This window comes from Mesoplodon mirus, assembly GCF_964341445.2.
Source record: "Mesoplodon mirus genome assembly, chromosome: 1".
NCBI classification, from domain to species: Eukaryota; Metazoa; Chordata; class Mammalia; order Artiodactyla; family Ziphiidae; genus Mesoplodon; species Mesoplodon mirus.
In genome coordinates, this window is record NC_138976.1 from 60721588 (window position 1) to 60747139 (window position 25552).

The window sequence follows — 25552 nt, forward strand, 5'->3', positions numbered from 1 at the left end:
AGGAGTAAGGAGCTCTACAACCACAAAAGTTTGTGGGAAAAGTTCCAGACACCATAGAAGCAAGGCGCCACTCTTGAGTGGTATGCAAGGGGTGGGGCCACCATTACAACTCCTTTGCAGCCAGCTTCTGCCTCCCCGGGGCACAGCAGAGGGGACAAGAGTAAGGGAAGCACAGCCAGGAATGCCCCTAGAGGAAGCGTGGTCTGCCTGGAAGGTGAAGTGCCATTGTTGAGTGGCACATGGGGGGCAGGGCAGGGCAGCCACCACCCTCCCACGCCAGCTCCTGCATCCACGGGTACTGGGAGGGGGACTACCACCAGAGCCAGTGCACCACAGTCAGTTGCAACTGCCTGCTGGTCCTGGCCACTGCAGGTAACTCATACACACCCCAACTGTGGTCACCCCCCCCCAACTGTAGCTGCCGTACCCCTCCCCGGCCTGAGTAAGTGTGACCCAATCGGCTGCTGCTTCTGCTCTCTCTTGCCTGGGCAAGGAAGGAAGGTGGCGCACACGCAGAGAAGGGATCAAAACCAAAGCTGAGCCCCAGGGGCAGTGCAACTAAGGAAGAGGAACAGAAATCTTTCCATGCAGCTGCAGAAGCTGTGGATTTAATCCCTGAGATCGGGTTGGTAAATCTTGCATCTGTGAGATACCTGAATAGACAAGTGTTCCAACAATTGAGTTCAGTATAGCCTTCGCAGCAGTGGACTTTGGGGGCAAGTACACCCGAGAGTCAGGCCAGGTCAGACTCTGAGCTGCCCCACAGTGCCCAGAGCAGGTGCAGAGACCTATGCAGAGGTATTGGAAGGCCTCCTTGGGAGGTGGGGATTGGTTATGGCTCACTGTGGAAGCAAGGACACTGAGAGAGGATGCCCCAGGAAAATATATTTATTACTGTTATGTTTTTATTGTTTGTTTCATTTTGTTCAGTTGTTGGTGTTGCTTTTTTTTTTATCTTTTATATTTATTTTTTAATATATATATTTTTTCTATTTTTATTTTACTTTTTGGTTGTTTTGGGGTTTTTCTCTGGTTTTGGTTCTTTGATTTTTATTTTATTTTTAATGCTTTCATGTGTATATTTTATGTTTTCTTCACTTTTTTGCTTGCTTCCTTTCTGTTTCATTTTTCATTTTTTGTTATTACTTTAGTCCATATTTATTTCTCTCATTTTTGAATTCTTTAGTTTGTTTGCTCTCTTATTTTTTTTCTGTGTGTGTGTTGTGTGGTTGTTGCTGCTGTTCGTTTGCTTTTGTTTTTGCTATTTGTCTTAGGTTTTATTTCTCTGTTAGTTTACTTTTCGGTTTTTTTTTTTTTTAATTTATTTATTTTGGGCTGTGTTGGGTCTTCGTTTCTGTGCAAGGGCTTTCTCTATTTGCGGTGAGCGGGGTCCACTCTTCATCGCAGTGTGCGGGCCTCTCACTGTCACGTCCTCTCCTGTGGCGGAGCACAGGCTCCAGACGCGCAGGCTCAGTAGTTGTGGCTCACGGGCCCAGCCGCTCCATGGCATGCGGGATCCCCCCAGACCAGGGCCCGAACCTGTGTCCCCTGCATCGGCAGGCAGACTCTCAACCACAGCGCCACCAGGGAAGCCCCACTTTTCGTTTTTTTTATTTCCTTTTTTTCTTATTTCTCTGGTCACACTGTGCAGCTTCCGAGGTCTTGGTTCCCCGGCCAGGGGTCAGGCCTGGGCCTCCGTGGTGTGAGCACAGAGTCCAGCAGGCTGGACCACCAGAGAATTCCCAGGCCCAGGGAATATTAATTGGAGTACGCTCTGCTGGAGGTATCCATATCAACACCAAGACCTGGCTCCACCCAACTGCCTGCAGGCTCCAGTGCTGGACACCTCACACCAAACAACCAGCAAGACATGAACACAGCCCCACCCGTCCACAGACAGGTTGCTTAAATAAAGTCATACTAAGCTCACAGACTCCCCAAAACACACGACCTGATGCAGCCCTGCCATTAGAGGGAAAACACTCAGATCCACCCACCAGAGCATAAGCACCAGTCCCTTCCACCAGGAAACGTACACAAACCCCTGAACCAACATCACTCACCAGAGGGCAGACCACAGAAGCAAGAGGAACCACAACCCTGCAGCCCACAGAAAGGAGACCATAAACAAGGCAGGTTAGACAAAATGAGATGACAGAGAAATATGTTGCAGATGAAGGAGCAAGGTAAAATCCCACAAGACCAAATAGATGAAGAGGCAATAGGTAATCTACCTGAGAAACAATTCAGAGTAATGATAGTAAAGATGATCCAAGATCTCAGAAACACAATGGAGGCATGGATCGAGAAGATAAAAGAAATATTTAACAAGGACCTAGAAGAACCAAAGAACAAACAATCAGTAATGAACAGCACAATAACTGAAATGAAAAATACCCTAGAAGGAATCAATAGCAGAATAACTGAGGTAGAAGAACAGATAAGTGACCTGTAAGACAGAATGGTGGAAATAACTGATGCAGAGCAGAATAAAGAAAAAAGAATGAAAAGAAATGAGGACAGTCTCAGAGACCTCTGGGACACTAACAGCACCAACATTCAAATTATAGGGGTCCCAGAAGAGGAAGAGAAAGGGAAAGGGCCTAAGAAAATATCTGAACAGATTATACTCAAGAACTTCCGTGACATGGGAAAGGAAATAGCCACCCAAGTCCAGGAAGCGCAGAGAGTCCCATACAGGATAAACCCAAGGAGAAACATGCCAAGACATGTTATCAAGCTAAAAAAAATTAAATACGAAGAAAAAAATATTAAAAGCAGCAAGGGAAAAGCAACAAATAAACTACAAGGGAATCCTCATAAGGTTATCAGCTCATTTTTCAGCAGAAACGCTGCAGGCCAAAAGGGAGTGGCAGGACATATTTAAAGTGATGAAAGGGAAAAACCTACGACCAAGACTACGCTACCCAGCATGGATCTGATCCAGATTCGACGGAGAAATCAAAAGCTTTACAGACAAGCAAAAGCTAAGAGAATTCAGCACCACCAAACCAGCTCTACAACAAATGCTAAAGGAACTCTCTAGGCAGGAAACACAAGAGAAGAAAAAGACCTACAAAAACAAACACAAAACAATTAAGAAAATGGTAATAGGAACATACATATCAATAATTACCTCAAATGTACATACATATTGATAATTACCTTGAATGTAAATGGACTAAATGCTCCAACCAAAAGACACAGACTGGTTGAATGGATACAATAACAAGACCCGTGTATATGCTGTCTACGAGGGACCCACTTCAGACCTAGGGACACATACAGACTGAAAGTAAGGAGATGGAAAAAGATATTCCATGTAAATGGGAATCAAAAGAAAGCTGGAGTAGCAATACTCATATCAGACAAGATAGACTTTATTTTATTTATTTATTTTTTTGGCTGCGCCGGGTGTTACTTGCAGCAGGCAAGGTCTTCGTTGCAGCATACAGTATATTTAGTTACAGCACACGCACTCTTCATTGCAGCATGCAGGCTTCTCTCTAGTTGTGGCACGCAGACTTCTCTCTAGCTGTGGTACATGGGCTCCAGGGCACGTGGGTTCTGTAGTTGTGGCATGAGGGCTCCAGAGCGCATGGGCTCTGTAGTTTGTGCCACGCACGCTCTCCAGTTGAGGCGTCCAAGCTCAATAGTTAAAGCACGTGGGCTTAGTTGCCCCACGGCATGTGGGATCTTAGTTCCCCAACCAGGGATTAAACCGGCATCCCCTGCATTGGAAGGTGGATTCTTTACCACTGGACCACCAAGGAAGCCCGAAAATAGACTTTAAAATAAAGACTATTACAAGAGAAAAGGAAGGACACTACACAGTGATCAAGGGATCAATCCAACAATAAGATATAAGAATTGTAAATATTTATGCACCCAACTTAGGAGTACCTCGATACATAAGGCAAATGCTTACAGCCATAAAAGGGGAATTTGACAGTAACATAATAATAGTGGGGGACGTTAACACTCCACTTACACCAATGGATAGATCAGAGAGACAGAAAATTAATAAGGAAACACAAGCCTTAAATGACACATTAGACCAGATAGACTTAACTGACATTCACAGTACATCCCATCTGAAAGCAGCAGAATACACTTTCTTCTCAAGTGCACACAAAACATTCTCCAGGAGAGATCACATCCTGGGTCATAAATCAAGTCTCAGTAAATTTAAGAAAATTGAAATCGTATCAAGCATCTTTTCCAACCACAACGCTATGAGATCAGAAATCAATTACAGGGGAAAAAATGTAAAAACCGTAAACACATGGAGGCTAAACAATATGCAACTAAATAACCAAGAGATCACTGAATAAATCAAAGAGGAAATCATAAAATAACAAGAAACAAATGACAACAAAAACATGACAACCCAACACTTATGGGATGGAGCAAAAGCAGTTCTAGGATGGAAGTTTATAGCAATACAATCTTACCTCAAGAAACAAGAAAAATCTCAAATAAACAACCTAACCTTCATCTAGAGCAACTAGAGAAAAAAGAACAAACAAAACACAAAGTTAGTAGAAGGAAAGAAATCATAAAGACCATAGCAGAAATAAATGAAATAGAAAGGAAGAAAACAATAGCAAAGATCAATAAAACTAAAAGTTGGTTCTCTGAGAAAGTAAACAAAGTTGATAAACCTTTAGCTAGATTCAACAAGAAAAAAAGGGAGAGGACTCAAATCAATAAAATTAGAAATGAAAAAGGAGAAGTGACAGCTGACACCACAGAAATACAAAGGATCATAAGAGACTACTACAAGCAACTATATGCCAATAGAATGGACAACATGGAAAAAATGGACAAATTCTTAGAAAAGTACAACCTCCCAAGACTGAGCCAGGAAGAAATAGAAAACATAAACAGACAAATCAAAAGTAATGAAATTGAAACTGTGATTTAAAATCTTCCAACCAACAGAACTCCAGAACCAGAAGCCTTCACAGGCAAATTCTATCAAACATTTAGGGAAGAGCTAACACCTATTCTTCCCAAACCCTTCTGAAAATTGCAGAGGGTAGAACACTCCCAGACTCATTCTACAAGGCCATCATCACCCTGATAGCAAAACCAGACAGAGATATCACAAAAAAGATAACTATAGGCCAATATTGCTGATGAACATAGACACAAAAATCCTCAACAAAATACTAGCAAAATGAATCCAACAACACATAAAAAGGATCATACACCATAATCAAGTGGGGTTTATCCCAGGGATACAAGGATTCTTCAATATACGCAAATCAATGTGATACGCCATATTAACAAACTGAAGAACAAAAACTATATGACCATCTCAATAGATGCAGAAAAGGCCTCTGACAAAATTCAACACCCATTTATGATAAAAAAAAAAAAACTCTCCAGAAAGTGGGCATAGAGGGAACCTACCTCAGCATAATAAAGGTCATATATGACAAACCCACACCTAACATTATTCTCAATGGTGAAAAACTGAAAACATTTCCTCTAAGATCAGGAACAAGACAAGGGTGTCCACTCTCACCATTATTTATTCAACATAGTTTTGGAAGTCTCAGCCATGGCAATCAGAGAAGAAAAAGAAATAAAAGAAATTCAAATTGGAAAAGAAGAAGTAAAACTGTCACCATTTACAGATGATATGATACTATATATAGAAAATCCTAAAGATGCCACAAGTAAACTACTAGAGCTAATAAGTGAATTTAGTAAAGTCACAGGATACAAAATACACAGAAATCTTTTGCATTCCTATACACTAACAACAAAAGATCAGAAAGAGAAATTAAGGAAACAATACCGTATACCATTGCAATAAAAAGAATAAAATACCTAGGAATAAACTTACCTAAGGAGGCAAAAGAACTGTATTCAGAAAACTATAAGATACTGATGAAAGAAATCAAAGATGACACAAATAGATGGAGAAATATATCATATTCTTGGATTGGAAGAATCAATATTGTGAAAATGACTATACTACCCAAAGCAATCTACATATTCAATGCAATCCCTATCAAACTACCAATGGCTTTTTTCACAGAAAAAGAACAAAAAATTTTACAATTTTTATGGAAACACAAAGACCCCGAAGAGCCAAATCAATCTTGAGAAAGAAAAACGGAGCTAGAGGAATCAGGTTCCCTGACTTCAGACTATACTACAAAGCTACAGTAATCAAGACAGCATGGTACTGGCACAAAAACAGAAATATAGATCAATGGAACAGGATAGAAAGCCCAGAGATAAACCCACGCACCTATAGTCAACTAATCTATGACAAAGGAGGCAAGGATATACAATGGAGAAAAGACAGTCTCTTCAATAAGTGGTGCTGAGAAAACTGGACAGCTACATGTAAAAGAATGAAATTAGAACACTTCCTAACACCCTACAAAAAAAAAAAAAAAACTCAAAATGGATTAAAGACCTAAATATAAGACTGGCCACTATAAAACTCTCAGAGGAAAACAAAGGCAGAACACTCTGTGACATAAATCATAGCAAGATCTTTTTTGACCCACCTCCTAGAGTAATGGAAATAAAAACAAAAATAAACAAATGGGACTTAATAAAACTTAAAAGCTTTTGCACAGCAAAGGAAAGCATAAACAAGATGAAAAGACAACCCTCAGAATGGGAGAAAATATTTGCAAAGGAAGCAACTGACAAAGGATTAATCTCCAAACTATATATGCAGTTCATGGAGCTCAATATCAAAAAAGAAAAAACACAATCAAAAAAATGGGTGGAAGACCTAAATAGACATTTCTCCAAAGAAGACAGACAGATGGCCAACAGACACATGAAAAGATGCTCAACATCACTAATTATTAGAGAAGTGCATATCAAAACTACAATGAGGTATCACCTCATACCAGTCAGAATGGCCATCATCAAAATATCTACAAACAGTAAATGCTGGAGAGGGTGTGGAGAAAAGGGAACCTTCATGCACTCTTAGTAGGAATGTAAACTGATACAGCCACTATGGAGAACAGTATGGAGGTTCCTTAAAAAAGTAAAACTAGATCTACCATATGACCCAGAAATCCCGCTACTGGGCATATACCCTGAGAAAACCATAATTCAAAAAGACACATGCACCCCAATGTTCATTACAGCACTATTTACAAAAGCCAGGACATGGAAGCAACCTAAATGTCTATCAACAGAGGAGTGGATAAAGAAGATGTGGTACATATATATACAATGGAATATTACTCAGCCATAAAAAGGAACAAAACTGGGTCATTTACAGAGACATGGTTGGACCTAGAGAGTGTCATATAGAGTGAAGTAAGTCATTAAGAGAAAAACAAATATCGTACAGTAAGACATACATGTGGAATCTAGAAAAATGTCACAGATTATCTTATCTGCAAAGTAGAAAGAGAGACAGAGACATAGAGAACAAATGTATGGATACCAAGGGGGAAAGGGTGGGGGTGGGAGCAATTGGGAGATTTGGATTGACATATATACACAATTGATACTATGTGTAGAATAGATAACTAATGAGAACATACTGTATCGTACAGGGAACTCTACTTTATACACTGTGGTAACCTAAATGGGAAGGAAATCCAAAAAAGAGGGGATATATGTATAAGTACAGCTGATTTATTTTGCTGTACAGTAGAAACTAACACAACATTGTAAAGCAACTATACTCCAATAAAAACTAATTTAAAAATAAAATAAAATAAAATTTCCCCTAAGTATATATTTCTTAACAAGGCCCTTCCTCAAGAGAAATTATTTTACCCGAGCCTGCTGGGATTTTACCAGAGACTAACCAACCCCCAGGATGTAAAAACCCAACTCCAAAACCCTCTAGCCTTCCAATCTTTCCTAAGGGAGAAAAAACTGAGAAGCACTTGTGAAGGCCAGAGCCTAGGGGCACAAGCTCACTACAAGACTGAGACCTAAACATAAGACTATGGAATACTTCCCCTCCCCAGACACCTCACAATAGGTTTCATCAATAGGGCTTCTGTATAATAAAAAGGTAATACAACTGAAAGAACTTTGTGTTTCGGATGATATTTAAGAAGTCTCTCAAGAAACCCAAATAAAAAGGACACCAAAGCAAACGTTAGCCTTTGCTAAACAAACAGTAAACACAGCCTAACCCCTAGCAGATAAACATAAAACCTCACACTAAAGGCCTATTTCTCTCAGTACATTTTACCCATTTGGTTAATTTTATGTGTCAACTTGGTTAAACTACTCTACCCATGATAACCAGTTTTTTTTGTTGTTTGTTTGTTTGTTTTTTGCGGTACGCAGGCCTCTCACTGTTGTGGCTTCTCCTGTTGCGGAGCACAGGCTCCGGACGCGCAGGCTCAGCGGCCATGGCTCACGGGCCTAGCTCCTCCACGGCATGTGGGCTCTTCCTGGACCGGGGCACGAACTCATGTCCCCTGCATCGGCAGGTGGACTCTCAACCACTGCGCCACCAGGGAAGCCCCAATAACCAGTTTTTAATCAAACACCAGTCTAGATGTTGCTGTGAAAGTGTTTTGTAGATGTGATTAACATTTAAATCAGTAGACTTTGAGGAAAGCAGATAACGCCTCCATAATGTGAATGGGTCTCATGCAACAAATTTAAGACCTTAAAAAAAAGAACTAATCCTCTGAGGGGGAAGGAATTCTGCCTCCAGAATGCTTTTGGATTCAGCTGCAATATCAACTCTTCCCTGGCTCTCCAGTTTGTTATGAAGAATTTAGATTTGCCAGCTCACAACTATCAATACATGAAACAATGCCTTAAAATCAACTTCTCAATCTCTCTCTGTCTCTGTCTCTCTATCATATCTTTATCTATCTATCTCTACACACACACACACACACACACACACACACACACACACACACAATTAGTTCTGTTTCTCTGGAGAATCCTATTACAGACTTTGTTCCTGCTTAGGACTTCAGTCTTAAAATTGCAAGGACTTGGATTCTGCCAACGACCTGAATAAGCTTAGAAGGAAATTCTTCCCAAATTAAGCCTCCAGATGAAAACATAACCCAATTGAAGCCTCAATTACAATTGAGATAATTAGCAGAGGACCCACCTAAACTTGCCCAGACTCCTGACCCACAGCAATTTAATAAATGTGTACATTCCTTTAAGGCTTTAATTTGTTATACAGCAGGAGAAAAACTAATGTACCACAAGATATTTTCCTATAGAATTTATAATAGAAAATAATAGAGAAAATGGTTATGAAACATAAACACTGGAAATCTTGACAGTATAAAAAAATACAACCAACAATGCTAAGAACAGGAAATTAAGTCCTCCAATTACTCTCTTTAAGTTCACTTTAAAATGCAGGAGAAAGGATGAATAAGTAAAAATTTGCTAATTTTCTCTTTTTTTTTTTTTTTTACAGTATGCAGTTGAGAGATACTGTCTATATTTTTTAGAATATGTTAGCATCAAGATGTATACTGTTCAAAGACAAATATCACATGATATCACTTATATGTGGAATCCAAAAGAATGACACAAATGAACTTATTTACAACACAGAAACAGACTCACAGACATAGAAAGCAAACATTGTTACCAAAGGGAAAAGGGAGGGCTGGATAAATTAGGAGTTTGGGATTAACAGCTACACACCACTATATATAAAGAAGATAAACAACAAAGACCTGCTGTATAGCACAGGGAACTATATTCAATATCTTATAATAACCTATAGTGGAAAATAATCTGAAAAAGAATATATATACATGTATGTATACACACATAAATATAACTGAATCACTTTGCTATATACCTGAAGCTAACATAAGATTGTAAATCAACTATACTTCAATTTTAAAAAGTGTAGTGTTAAATATTATATATAAAATAATAAACTTAATCACTAGAAGAACTGATACAGACCCTAAACCTTCCAAATAATCAACGTAAGAGTGCATGCACATATACACACACACACAAATGAAGAGAAGACAGATATGTGGCAAATTCTTAAAAGACAAAGAAAATACTAAAGCAGAAAGCATAAGGTCAATCAGAGAACAAAGATCAAATAAGTATATCACATCTTACGCAGATGGAATAAACTTATCTTTAAAAAGGTAAAGACGTAAATATTGAGTCAAGACACAAAGTTCAACCAAAGAGTATATACAAGAGATTCATCTAAATATGCAATGTTAAAGGATGAACAAATATATAACAAATTTAACTGAAAGAATGCTGGAGGAAAGATAATAGTTTAAGAAGAAAATTAAGATATAATCTGAATGACTAAAGATGAAAAAATTAGAATATATTAAATCTTGTTATCTTCTTGATCTCATGGTCTCCACCTTCAACTAGAATTCTGTTAACTCAATTAAGTCTTCTTGTATTGTGTATTTTAATTTCCTTCTCCACTACTTTCAAATATTTTGCCTAACATTTTTTGAATGTAAAAATTTCTTTCTCTGCACTGTTAAATTTCCTCATTTGTTTCCACTACTTTCTAAGAATTCAGTGATCTCTTAAAATGTCATATACCATTCCACTTGTGTTGCTTTCTAAAAATCACTAAAAACTTCGTGATTGTTGAATTTAATATTTTTTCACAAACCCCATGAACTTTGTAACATTTTACATTAACCACCTTTTGTTTCTTGAAACTCTCCTCTCTCAATTCATGACATAGGATATTATACTTCTCTCTTTCTACTTCTCTGAACAGTCTTTTCATCTCTTTAACTGAAACTTGTTCTTCCTCTCACCCATTAATAATATCAGCAAATATCTAGTTCTTAGAATTCTGTTTAAAGTCTTCCCTCTAACTATAACATTAGATATCTATATATCAAGGAGAAAACTCCTTCCCGAGGATTGGATCCATGCTTTCAATGGTTTGCTTTAAAATCTCTAAATGGAATTCCCACCAATAACTAAAACACAAATTGTCTAAAAGAAGCTCAGAAGTCATCCTCACAGTAAGTTGTACCTCTTTATAATAACTCTCTTTCTGACAACGCCACTACTCTCCTGGATTCTCCAGGCTGAAAACCAGGAGTCACTTTCAAATTACTGTCAGTTCCTTATAGTTCTAATTTATATATCTTTAATTCTTGCAAAACTAATAGTTCAGGTTCATGTTATTACTCTTATACTATGAAATAATCTTCTTACAGATCATTCTACTTTCTGCTTTTCTTTTTCTAATTGTATACTGGACTATCAGTTTTATTTTCAGAGATTACAGATTAATTAACTTAAGTGAATGAAAAGCTTAGATAGATTCCTTTGGCCTGTAGGTCCAACTACTTCATTCAAACAATCAAGGCCTTTCCTTAATACAGGTCCAATACAACATTTGTCTTATCTCAGCCTACACTGCTACATATTATCTATGAAACAAACTATAAATTTCAGTATCACCCAAACATACTCTACACTCCCAGCTTCAAGAATTTTGCCTGATGTTCACCATGGGCAAATCCTCCTATAATCTCTACCTATTAAAACCATTTGGGGCTTCTCTGGTGGCTCAGTGGCTAAGAATCCACCTGCTAATGCAGGGGACACAGGTTCGAGCCCTGGTCTGGGAAGATCCCACATGCCGCAGAGCAACTGGGCCCATGAGCCACAACTACTGAGCCTGCGGGTCTGGAGCCTGTGCTCCGCAACAAGAGAGACTGCAATAGTGAGAGGCCCGCACACCGCAATGAAGACTGGCCCCCGCTCGCCGCAACTAGAGAAAGCCCTCCCACAGAAATGAAGACCCCGGGCTTCCCTGGTGGCGCAGTGGTTGAGAGTCCGCCTGCCGATGCAGAGGACGCGGGTTCGTGCCCCGGTCCGGGGGGATCCCGCGTGCCGCGGGGCGGCTGGGCCCGTGAGCCATGGCCGCTGAGCCTGCGTGTCCGGAGCCTGTGCTCCACAGCGGGAGAGGTCGCAGCAGTGAGAGGCCCGCGTACCACAAAAAAAAAAAAAAAAAAAAGAAATGAAGACCCAACACAGCCAAAAATAAATAAATAAATTTATTTTAAAAAAAACCAAACATTTGAATACCTTAAGACCTCTCCACAGAATTTAATATTAGTAGAGGTACCTAATCTCTCCTTCCTTCGAATCTTTATAGCATTCTGCTTGTGATTCTCTCATGGCACTTAAAATACATTGGTTTTATTCAATTTAAGTCACACATTTAAAAATATTCAAAGAGCATCTATTATAAATCAGGCAATATGGTAAATATTAGATGTTGGGTATACAAGGGTCCCCACCCTCACAGAACCTTAATCTAATGTAGCAGAATATGGTTACTTGCACCTCACTTTTATCCCCACCCTACTGCTCATAGAGACTTAGAAATCATTAAAGGCAAGAAATTTAACTCTGAATTTTCCACAGTACCATCACAAGATAATGTCTACATTTAATACAGCAATTTGTTGAATTAAACTGAAAATATACCCTGTAGAAAGTGACAATCACATATACATGGTTTAGACTAAGAAATTAAAGGCCCTAGAAAACAAATTAGGTGCCTAAAAAACAAATAATTTCTCTCATGGGCATTTAATATTTTATGAGCTAAACGATTCTACTCAGAATGTAAATAGTGAAATAATATCTACCCAAGGAAAAGGAAGTAGAAAAAGAATTTAGCAAAGACAAAGGAAAAATATATTGTCACTTAAGAAAGTCAACATTTTTTTAAATGTTATGCTATTACTATCTAGACCTGGTAAACTGAGCATTCCCTAAAGCATTGCAAACTTAATGCCAAAGGATATCAAAAAGAGCGCCAAAATCCATTCTCCCCCACAGAACAGACTTGTGACTGAGGAAGAGATTGCTCATCCTGGATCTACATTTTCCCAAATCCCCTGAATCTTGCGGTGGCCATGACTGGTTTTTCTCAATGAAATGCTGGTACAAATCATGTTTGCCACTTCCAAGTCTTAACATTGTATCTATTACGCAGCTTACACTAGCCTAGTTAATATACAAGGCATATGGCAATATTTATCTATCTTAAAATTCATTTGGATATTGTTTGATATTCGAGTGGCAAATACAACTGTTTTTTCCCAAAATAAACTAAAAAGTTATTTTAAAAATTTTATCACTATAGCACCAATTATGACATTTTCATAAGGAAAATACAATGCTGGAAAAGGTATAAATTTCAAATTTATATGTCATATAGGAATCTATATTTGATTTTAGAACAAGTTTATATGGATGTAGAGAATGAACAAATTGTTTAATCTTTTATCTACATTAACTTCCATTTTTAGTCCTTTAATAAAACAACTTAATAACAATAACCAACCTTAGATGAAAGTTCTCATGATTGTTTAATTGGCTAGGAAGGAAAATAGAGTAAGAAGTCGGAAGAGCATAGGTGCCAGAAAGAACCTTCATTTAATCTAGAAAATACAGATAATTTAGCCTATAAAGAGCTACTGGGTATAAAATGAATTTAAATACTATATCATGATATAGGCCATTCCTAAATTTCTTTCACCTTTATTTTTAAGATGTTAATACCTTGAAGATTATTCCTGGAAGCAATGACCACATGGATTTTTGTAGCGATAATATACTGAGTATATAATTACATATAATTTAAAATATATAGTTATATGAAATTGTATAATTACAATTATAGAATTGCATAATTTGAAAATGCAAGTTTTCAAAAGATCAAATAGAATCATCCCAGTTGTTAAATCTTTTCTACAAATTAAACCGTTTTAAAATTTCTAAGTTTCAAAAGTGAATGATAATTGCTAAAAAAAAGCAGATTTCAACAAAAAGTGATTGATAGTTACTACTATAAAATTACAATATCATCTTAAGAGTTTTATTGTATAAATAACATAGTCTATTAATTCAGAAGACAAAGAATAACTGACTAAAGTACTATAGTAACTTGACTATAGTAATAGCTTGACATAATGACCCTGATATTATTTATGAACATTATTGTAAAAAAATTTTTAAATATTTGTAAAGACCTACTACCTGGAACAAATATTATAAATTTAGTATTTTCTGTTGTAACACCAACCTGTTCCAATTCTTGTATTTTAGCATCCTTGACTTGCAGAATTTCTAAAACTTTTCTGTCTTTTGCTTCAGATTTCTGTTTTTCTCTAGAAACAAAAAATATATATATTAAAATTTTATTAGTCATAATTGGTAGCCAATTCTTTAAATTTTCACATCCTGATAATGAGTTTCACATTAAAATATAGAAAATTGAATTATCGGAAGTTGACAGCTCTTTCAGAATTAATCAGAAGCCATATGGCAAGTGACAACAACTTACAACTGCTGACAACTAAGACAACTTCATACTAAAAAAAAGTTTAGTTTATATATTTAGATACATTACAAAACATATTAAAACAATTTAATCTTGATTACAACAGCCACTATATCATAAATTTAAAATAATTACTGAATATGTCAATATGCTCTTGTTAATGTAAATGCTTTATATATGCAATTATGTTAAGAATGAAATAGTTATCATTTTTTAAGTAAAAGCCTCAAAAGAGAGAAAACCAAAGACTTACTAATAACCAACATTAAATAAATGGGGGGGACTTCCCTAGGGGTCCAGTGGTTAAGACTCTGCACTTCCAATGCAGTGCACACAGGTTCAATCCCTGGACAGGTAACTAACATCCCACATGCCGTGGGGATGTGGCCAATAAATAAATAAATGGGGGAGAACTGTATTGGGTGCTCAGTTATATATTTTTTTAAACTTTAAAAATAGGTAAAATAAATAGGAATCTGTACCTAAATCACTCATGAATCACAAAGTATACAGGTAGGAAGAAAGAAAGAACCCTTACTTAAGAAAGAGTGAGATGAAGCAAAGGAGTTTAGAAAGCACAGGGGATATTAGAATTAAGAGACACCAATCATAAAAGCATACCACTGCTGGTGACCAAGATGGCAGAGTAGGAAGACCCTGAACTCACCTCCCTTCCTGGACAACATGAAAATTACAACTACTTATGAAGCAACTATTTATGAGAGTAAACTGAAGACTAGCAGAAAAGATACTCCACAAGTAAAGACATGAAGAAACCACAATAAGATGGTTAGGAAGGGTGGAGACACAATATAGTCAGGATCCACACTCCAGGATTGGTGGCCCCCAACTGGGAGCATAATCACAATTTTAGAGGTCTTCTCCAAAGAGCAAGGGATCTGAGTGCCATGTCAAGCTCTCCAGCCCAGATATCCTACACCAAGAAGATGACACCACAGAACATCTGGCTTTGAAAACCAGTGGGGCTCATGTTCAAGAGAGCTGGAAGCTACAGGAAACAGAGATTCCGCCTTTAAAAAGCATGCACAAAATCTCACATAGTCCAAGTTCCAGTGCAGAGGCAGCAGTATGAAAAGAGTCTGGATCAGATCCACTTGCTGGGCTTGGATAGCCTCCTGGAGAGGCAAGAGGCAACTGGGACCCCCTGGGGGACAGAGATGCTGGTGGCAGCCATTTTGGGGGATTTGTTCTACTGCAATAACACCAGCACTGGCAAGTACCATTTTGGAATCCTCCCTCTACCCTACCAGCACCGGGGGACTTGGCACCCACCTGTGGGCTAGCACCAGCTGTAAATCACCCAAGGCTGCACAGACAGCTATGCAAGGACCCAGCCCCAGGCTCCCCTGGGCATACAGCCAATGACACAGAAAACCTACCTTTTTCTCCAGCAGGCCTACGGCCACTGCATGAGGCACAGCCTCACAGCCAGTTGGGCCAGGGGCCAGCTCTGCCTAACAACATATCCACAGTAGTTGGCCCCACCACAACAGAAGGGTACATGCTGCCAACATAAGGAGAACCCCTAGAGCACATAGCTCTGGTGATGAGAGGGGAGTGTGCTACTGGACCCCATGGAGTGTCTCCTACATAAGGCTACTTCTCCAAATTGGGAAATGTAACTGACTGACCTAACATACAGAAATAAACATAGAGAATAGGGCAAAATGAGGAAACAGAGAAATATGTTCCAAACAAATAAATAACACAAAACCTCAGAAAAAAAAAAGAACTAAACAAAGTGGAGATAAACAATCTACCTGAAAAAGAGTTCAGTAATGATCAAAAAGAGGTTCAATGGGGAGAAAACTGGATGAACACAGTGGAAATTCCAACAGGAGTTTAAAAATATAAAGGAAAACCAAACAAGAGCTGAAAAATACAATAACTGAAATAAAAGATACAGTAGAAGAAATCAACAGTAGATCAGATGATACAGAGTAAAGGATCAGCACCTGGAAGACAGAGTAGTAGAACTCTCCCAAGCAGAAAAGAAAAAAAGAATTTTAAAAAAGGAAAATAGTTTAAGAGACCTTTAGAACAACATCAAGCATACTGACGTTTGCGTATAGGGGTGGCAGAGGAGAAGAGAGAGATAAAGTAGCAGGGAACTTATTTGAAGAAATAATACCAGAAAAATTCCTTAACCTAGGGAATGAAACAGACATCCAAGGCCAGGAATCATAGAGACTCCCCAAAAAGATGAATCCAAAGAGGTCCACACCAAGACACATCATAATTAAAATGGCAGAAATTAAAATAAAAGACTCTTACAAGCAGCAAGAGAAAAGCAACCTGTTATGTACACGGGAACTAACATAGGCTATCAGCTGACTCTTCAGCAGAAACTCTGCAGGCCAGAAGAGAGTTACACGATATATTCAAAGTGATGAAAGGAAAAAGTCTACAACCAAGAATACTCTACCTGGCAAGGCTATCATTCAGATTTGAAGGAAAGATAGAGTTTTACAGACAAGCACAAGCTAAAAGAGTTCAGCACCACTAAAATGGCTTTTCAAGAAAAGTTAAAGGAACTTCCATAAGCAGAAAAAAAGGCCACAACTAGAAATATGAAAATTATGAAAGAAAAATCTCACTGGTGAAGATAAACATAGAGTAAAGGTAGTACATCAGTCACTGATAAAGCTAGTAGGAAGGTTAAAAGACAAATAGTAAAATCGTCTATATCCATACTAAGTAATTATTATAATATGTAAAGGATACAAAATACAAAAAGAAGTAAAACATGACATCAAAAACATTAAATGTGGGGATGGGTGGAGTAAAAATGTAGGGTTGTTAGACTGTATTGAATTTAAAGAGATCATCAACTTAAATTAATCACATATATATGGGTTGTTATATATGAACCTCATGGTAAACACAAATCAAAAACATATACCAAACACACAAACAAAAAAGAGAAAGGAACCCAAACATAACATAAAGATAGTCATCAAATCATAAGGGAAGAGAGCAAACAAAAGAACAAGAAGAGAATGAACAAAAAAGACCTACAAAAACAATCCCCAAACAATTAACAAGATGGCAATAAATACATAGCTATTAAATAATTACTTTAAATGTAAATGAACTAAATGCTCCAATCAAAAGACAAAGAGTGGCTGAATGGACACAAAATAAGTTCTGTATCTATGCTGCCTACAAGACTCACTTCAGATGTAGATACAGACTAAAACTGAGGGGATGGAGAAAGGAATTCCATTCAAATGAAAACAAAAACAAAGCTGGGGTAGCAATACTTATATCAGACAAAATAGACTTTAAAGACTGTAACAAGAGACAAGGAAGGATACTACATAATGATCAAGGGATCAATCCAACAAGAAGATATAATAATTGTAAATATACATGCACTAAGCATAACAGCACCTAAATACATAAAGATAGTATTAAGAAACATAAAGGGAGAAACTGACAGTAACACAGTAACAGTAGGGGATTTTAACACAGCACTAATATCAATGGACAGATCATACAGACAGAAATCAATAAAGAAACACTGGCCTTAAATGACACGTTAGACCAGATGTAATTAATCAATATATACAGAACATTCCATCCAAAACTGACTCATTAAGAAAAAAAGAGAAATGGCCCAAATAAATAAAATCAGAAATGGGAAAGGAGAAGTTAAGACCAGCACCATAAAAATACAAAGGATCATAAAGGTTACTGTGGACAATTATATGCCAATAAAATGGACAACCTAAAAGAAGTAGACAAATTCCCAGAAATATACAGACTCCTAAGACTGAATCAGGAAGAAACAGAAAACATAAACAGACCAATTAACAGTAATGGAATTCAATCAGTAATCAAAAAACTCCCCACAAACAAAAGTCCAGGCCCAGGCAGCTTTACAGGTGGATTCTACCAAATATTTAAAGCAGAGTTAACACATAGGCTTCTCAAACTATTCCAAAAAACTGCAGAGGGAGGAATGCTTCCAAACTCATTCCACAAGGCCAGGATCACCCTGATACCAAAACCAGACAAAGACAAAAAAAGAAAATTAGAGGATTTTTCGCTAATATTTTGTTGAAAATCCTTAACAAAATATTAGCAAACCAAATTCAACAATATATTAAAAGGATCATACACCATGATCAAGTGGGATTTATCCCAGGGATGAAAGGTTGATTCAATACCCACAAATCGATGTGATACACCACCTTAACAAACTGAAGAATAAAAATCATATGATCATCTCAGTACATGCAGAAAAAGCTTTTAACAAAATTCAACACCTATTTACAATAAAAACTCTCCAGAATGTGGAAATAAAGGGAACTTACCTCAACATAGTAAAGGCCATATATGACAAAACCACAGCCAACATAATACTCAAAGGTAAAGAGTTGAAAGCATTTCCTCTAAGATCAGAAACAAGACAAGGATGCCTACTCTCAGCACTTTATTCAAAATAGTATTAGAACTCTTAGCCACAGCAATCAGACTAGAAAAATAAATAAATAAAACAGATCCAAATTGGAAAGGAAAAAGTAAAACTGCCACTGTTTGCAGATGACATGATACTATAGTAAATCCTAAAGAAGCTACAAAAAAAACTATTAGAACTAATAAATGAATTCAAAAAAGTTACAGGATACAAAATCAACATACAGAAATCAGTTGTATTTCTATACACTAACAAGTAACTATCAGAAAGGGAAATTAAGAAAAAATCCCATTTATAATTGCATCAAAAAGAATAAAATACCTAGGAATAAATCTAATCAAAGAGGTAGAAGACTCATACTATGAAAGCTATAAGCCACTGATGAAAGAAATTTAAGGTGACCCAAATACATGAAAAGATATACCATGTTCTTGGATTGGAAGAATCAATGTTGTTAAAATGACCATACTACCCAAGGCAATCTACAATGTAATACCTATCAAAATACCAATGGCACTTTTCACAAAACTAGAACAAATAATTCTACACTTTGTATGGAAACACAAAACAACCCTGAATAGCCATAGCAATCTAGAGAAAGAAGAACAAAGCTGAAGGTATCACACTCTCTGATTTCAAACCATAATACAAAGCTACAGTAATCAAAACAGTATGGTACTGGCACAAAAACAGACACAGAGACCAATGGAACAGAATAGAGCCCAAAAATAAACCCACGCTTATATGGTCAATTAATCTATAACAAAGGAGGAAAGAATATGCAATGGGGAAAAGTCAACCTCTTCAATAAATGGTATTGGAAAAACTGGACAGCTACATGCAAAAAAAAAAAAATCTAACTGGACCACTTTATCACACCATAAAAAAAAACGCAAAATGGATTAAAGACTTAAATAAAAGATCTGATACCATAAAACTGCTAGAAGAAAACCTAGGCACTATGTTCTCTGACATCAGTTACAGCATATTTTTTTGGATCTGCCTCCTCAGGCAAGGCAAACAAAAGCAAAATTAAAAAATGGGACTACATCAAAATCAAACACTTTTGCACAATGAAGGAAACAATCAACAAAACAAAAAGGAAGCATACTAAATAGAAGAAGATATTTACAAACAGTATATCTGATGATACGGGGTTAATATCCAAAATATACAAAGAATTCATATAACTCAACACCAAAAAGAAAAAAAAATGATAAAAAATAGGCAGATGACCTGAATAGACATTTTTCTAAGAAGACATATAGATGACTAACAGACACATGAAAAGATGCTCAACATCGCTAATCATAAGGGAAATGCAAATTAAAACAATGACGTACCACCTCACACCTGTCAGAATGGCAATCATCAAAAAGACAACAAATAGCAAGTATTGGTGAGGATGTGCACTGTTGGTGGTGGGGATGTAAACTGGTGCAGCCACTATGAAAAACAGGATGGAGGTTCCTCAAAAAATTTAAAAAGTTTAAAATAGAACTGCCATAATGATCCAGCAATTTCACTTCTGGGTATTTACCCAAAGAAAACAAAAACACTAGTTCAAAAAGATATAAGGGTACTAATGATCATTGTAGCATTATGTACAATAGCCAAGGTATGGAAGCAACCTAAGTGCCCATCAGTAGATGAATGGATAAAGATGTGGTATATATACATAATGGCATATTTCTTAGGTATAATAAAATGAAACCTTGCCATTTACAATAACTTGAATGGATCTAGGAGGAATTATGCTAAATGAAATAAGTCAGACAGAGAAAGACAAATACCATATGAACTCACTTATATGGGACATCTGAAAAACAGAAGAAGAAAAAAAAACACAAACAGAACAAGACAGAAGAAGACTCATAGATACAGAGAACAAATGGTTAGTTGCCAGAGAAGGAGGGGAGGGAAACAGGTGAATTGGATTAAGAGGTACAAACCTCCAGTTATAAAATAAATAAACCACACCGATGCAACATACAGGATAAGGAATAAGGTAAATAAGAGTGTAATAACTTTGCATGGGGACAGTTGATTATGAGACTTATCATGATCATCCCATAATGTATACAAATGTTAAATCACTATGTAGTCCACCTGAAACTAATATAATATTATCTGTCAAGTATATTTCAATTAAAAAAACAAAAAACAAAAACACACCACTACTTAAAGGAGACAGATGCAGATGGCATAATAATACATTAAAAAATTTTAAATTAGACTTCCAATAAGTTAGCATAGTAAGTTCACACTTTGAGCCTCCTCTATATTCTCTAAATTATAGTATTAATAGAAAAACACAAAGCAAAAAAATTAAGGAGACACAGTCACATCTGAGGATCACAAACTAAACAGAAGTACAATGCTATGAATGGGGATGAAGCTGCTGTCTGCTGTCCAGATCCCGATGCAGGCTAAGGTGGAAAGGAGGCTGGCTCCTGGAGACAACAGGGAATAAACATGTCCTGCTCAATAAGTAGAAGCATAGCCAGGCCCATTGTTTAAATCAGAGACTGGGGTGGAATTTCCCATCACCTGAAAGAAGGCTGAAAAAACTGCCCATCCTTGCTTGCCTGGAATTAAGGCTTACATGAAAGTCTATAAAGGCAAAAGTTTATATATACAGCATTCAATCACAGGCTGAGCCAAAGCACCCCCACAGCTCATGTACTAAGTATAGCAAATCCTCTGTTGTATTGTTGGCTAAGAGCCCCAAACTACCAATATAAAACCGATTTCAGGATGGGGGGTTGCGGTGAGGGTGACAATTTAGTGACAAGAACAAAATTTCTAGAGAAAAAAGCATTAGAAGAGGAGGAGTAGTGGGGAAAGAGGCAGATCAGAATCATAACAGCGACCCTCCCACACAAGATGTGACTGACCACAGACAAAAAATCCAAAACACATTAAGAAAAAACGCACTCTACACACAAACACAACACATGCACACACTAACGCAATAATGTGAAGCAATCATTCTAGACAAAATGAAAACATTAGAACACTCTGAAAAAGATTTTAAAATAAGTATCTTTAAAGACATAAAATAATGACTAAAATTATAAACAAAAACAGGGGGCTTCCCTGGTGGCGCAGTGGTTGAGAGTCTGCCTGCCGATGCAGGGGACACCGGTTCGTGCCCTGGTACGGGAGGATCCCACATGCCGCGGAGCGGCTGGGGCCGTGAGCCATGGCTGCTGAGCCTGCGCGTCCGGAGCCTGTGCTCTGAAACGGGAGAGGCCACAACACTGAGAGGCCCGTGTACCACACACACACAAAAAAATTATAAACAAAAACAAGAAATAAAACAAAAACAAGTAGATCTAAACAATCTGTTAGAAACCTTGAAAATATGGAACTTCCCTGGTGGCACAGTGGTTAAGAATCCGCCTGCCAATGCAGGGGACACAGGTTCAAGTACTGGTCCGGGAAGATCCCACATGCCGCAGAGCAACTAAGCTCGTGCACCACAACTACTGAGCCTGTGCTCTAGAGCCTGCAAGCCACAACTACTGAGCCTGCGTGCCACAACTACTGAAGCACAAGTGCCTAGAGCCCGTACTCTGCAACAAGAGAAGTCACTGCAATGAGAAGCCAGTGCACCACAATGATGAGTAGCCCCAGCTCTCCACAACCAGAGAAAGCCCTCAACAACGAAGACCCAATGCAGCCAAAAATAAAATAAATAAATTTTTTAAAAATAGAACTTCATTAAAAAAAGAACCTTGAAAATAAAAATTATGATCAACGAATCAAAAAACAATTAAATGGGCTAAGTTCAAAATAGATGCAAAAATAGAATTAGTGAAAAGGAGGATAGTAATGAGGGATCTATCCAGAATACTGCGTAGAAAAACAATGAGATGAAAAATATGAAACCACAGTTAAGACATGTAGGTTTTAACTGGGATACTCCAACATATGCCTAAAGAGTTTTAGAAGTAGATAATAGTGGGATGAAAGATAAAGCAATATTTTTAGGAGATAATTGCTGAGAATGTTTCAGAAATAGAGTTCTCAGACTAAAAGAGTACGTAACAAAATAAATACCACCCCCCAAATCCATATCTACATTCCATCAGAATTTGCTGAGCACTCATTATATGACAGGCACTCTCTTAGGGACCAGGGATACTGCAGTGAACAAAATAAAACAAGTGGTTGCCTTCATGGAATTAACATTCTAGTTTATGGATATTGAAAATAAATGATATATAAGTGAATACATAATATGTTAATTGGCTATAAGTATAATAAGAACAGTGAACTAGGGTAACAGAGAAAGAGATGCCTAGCTTTAGAGAACTGGGGAGTAAAAGGAAGGTTGCATGTTGCTACTGAATAATTAACAAATAACTGTCCTTAAAGGTTGTATTTGGGTAGACTTAAACAAAGGAAGTGAGAGACATGGAGCTCTCACAGAAGAGTTTTCCAAGCCATGGGACCTGTAACAAGTGCAAAGCACTGAGGCAAGAGCATAACTCAAAGAACAGCAAACTTAAACTGACTCTAGTCCCTCATGCAAGCACATGCCCTAGAGATAGCAGCTTTAAGAGTCACAAGTAAATTTAAGTCCCTGATATGACTTTCCCAATAGCCCTTGTTCAGTAGTCTCCGCTGCCTTCCAATGCCTTTCCCTTATGTGCCCCTTAGGTAAGACACCCTGTGGGACTTACCTGAAAGTACTCCACCCATAAACTTTAATAAAGGCATGTGCCCCAGGTCTGTCCTTCTCTGTCTGCACTCTGCCTTGATCTCCCCGTGTTGTCCCTTGAAGCATGCCAAGTACTTCCTCCAGGACTTTTGAGTAATAAATTTTTCTATTTCAATTTCTCTTCTGGTCTGTTGTTGAACCATGGCTCACCATCCACGACCCTGTGCTCTACTTAACAAGTATTAATTTAACAAATTTATAACAGCTACCAGCTGACAGTGAGAATGAGAAACAAAGTGTTAGAAGTTGGGAATTCCCTGGTGGTCCGATGATTAGGACTCGGCATGCTCACTGCTGAGGCCATGAGTTCAATCCCTAGTTGGGGAACTAAAATCCCATAAACCATATGGCGTGGCCAAAAACATTTTTTTTTAAAGATTAAAAAAGAAGTTGACAAGTGAGTAAGCATAAAATAGTCTTCTAGGATACTGGGGTAGTAAATGAGCCAGAAAACCAAACCAAAACAAAACAAAACAAAACAGGACGACTACCAGGCAGTATTAAGCACTGAGGTTAATGGTCGTAAATTTACATAAGACCAGTCATCATGGTTCAATGTTTTTCTCTAGCCATGGTCAGCCCTCTGGATGTAGGCACACAGTAGATGGAGAGTTGAAATAAACAACATTTGAAATTTCACAAACGTGTTATGACTACTATTTTTACTGTTTGCACTTTATCCTGCTTTATTATTTTATTTCCTCTTTACCAAGCATTATCAGCACATTTAATGCATGATCACAATCCACTGTCTTCAACCAGGCTTTCTTTTTATTTGTTTCTTTTATTAACAGTGAAACTAAACATACTTTCAGAAATTAAAATGCCTTTTCCTCCCTAATTTGCCATTGCCTGTCAATGTATCTATTTTATATCTTACTATTTTTACTGATCTATAAAACTATTTTATATATTAAAAATACATATTTTTTTCATTTGTCACTAACATACAATTTCAAAATATCACTTGAAGTTTTAATTTACCATTATAAAATCATAACTATTGAAAAAGAATACTACATCCATTTAAGGTACATCCATTTAAGTTGACCCATGAACAAGGCAAGTTTGAAATGCATATCTACTTATATGCAGATGTTTGTCAACAGTAACCACTACAGTACTATAGGGTCCATGGTTGGTTGAATCTGTGGATGCAGAGATACCAAGAATATGGAGGCCAACTATAAATTATACAGGGATTAACCCCTGGTTGCTCAAGGGTCAACTGTATATGGATCCAGAGAAAAATAACTTCAAATCCCAAAGGGCAGGGCATGATTGGATTTAGCCAAGGACAAAGACCCAGGTTGAGACAGCCAAGATATTAATTCCAGTCAGAAACTTCCTCTGTAAATTCCTTCCTGAATATACATGAATCTATTTTTAACTTCCCAGGAATTAGTTTAATTTACAAGGATAAAGTCTTTCTAATCCACTCTTTTGTAACAAGCCTAAAAAATACCAACTCTTGTCAAAATAAATTCTGGTGGTCCTTTTAAATGAGATAAGGATAAAATTAGACTATAGGCCACAAACCCCAAACAAAAGCATTATTACAACTTCCAAATTAGCTTGGTACCAGAGCAATTATCTCATACGATGCAAGTATGTACACAACTCACACTCTAACCCAGTGCTACTCAGTGTGGGTCAGGAAAGAAATAGCATTAGCATCACCTAGGAACTTGTTAGAAATGCACCATCTTCCTCCCACCCTGAAGGAAGAAACTCCGAGGGTACAGCCCAGCAATCTGTGCTTAACAATAAGGTGCTATGGACTGAAAGTTTCATACCCATATGTTGAAGCCTTAATCCCCAATGTGAGGGTATTTGGAGGTAGGGCCTTTGGAAGGTCATGAGGGTAAGGCCCTCATGAATAGGATTAGTGACAGAGAGATTAGAGAGAAAGATGATCTCTCTCTCCATCATGTGAGGATACTTCAAGAAGGCAGCTGTCTACAAGAGAGCTCTCACAAGGAATGGAGTTGGCAGGCAACTGGATATAGGACTTCCTAGCCTCCAGAACTATGAGAAATAAGTGTTTGTTGTTTAAGCCACC

General features: G+C 37.5%; 1 protein-coding gene across 6 annotated transcripts in view; it reads right to left on the reverse strand.

The window, feature by feature from the left end:
- Positions 1–25552, reverse strand: part of CNTLN (centlein) — a 357687-nt gene that overhangs the window by 254041 nt on the left and 78094 nt on the right. For all 6 annotated transcript variants that reach the window (XM_082619946.1, XM_082619947.1, XM_082619945.1 and 3 more), the window contains exon 3: positions 14060–14144. In XM_082619946.1, the coding sequence (XP_082476072.1) occupies positions 14060–14144 (85 nt within the window). The remainder of the gene's footprint in view (positions 1–14059; positions 14145–25552) is intronic.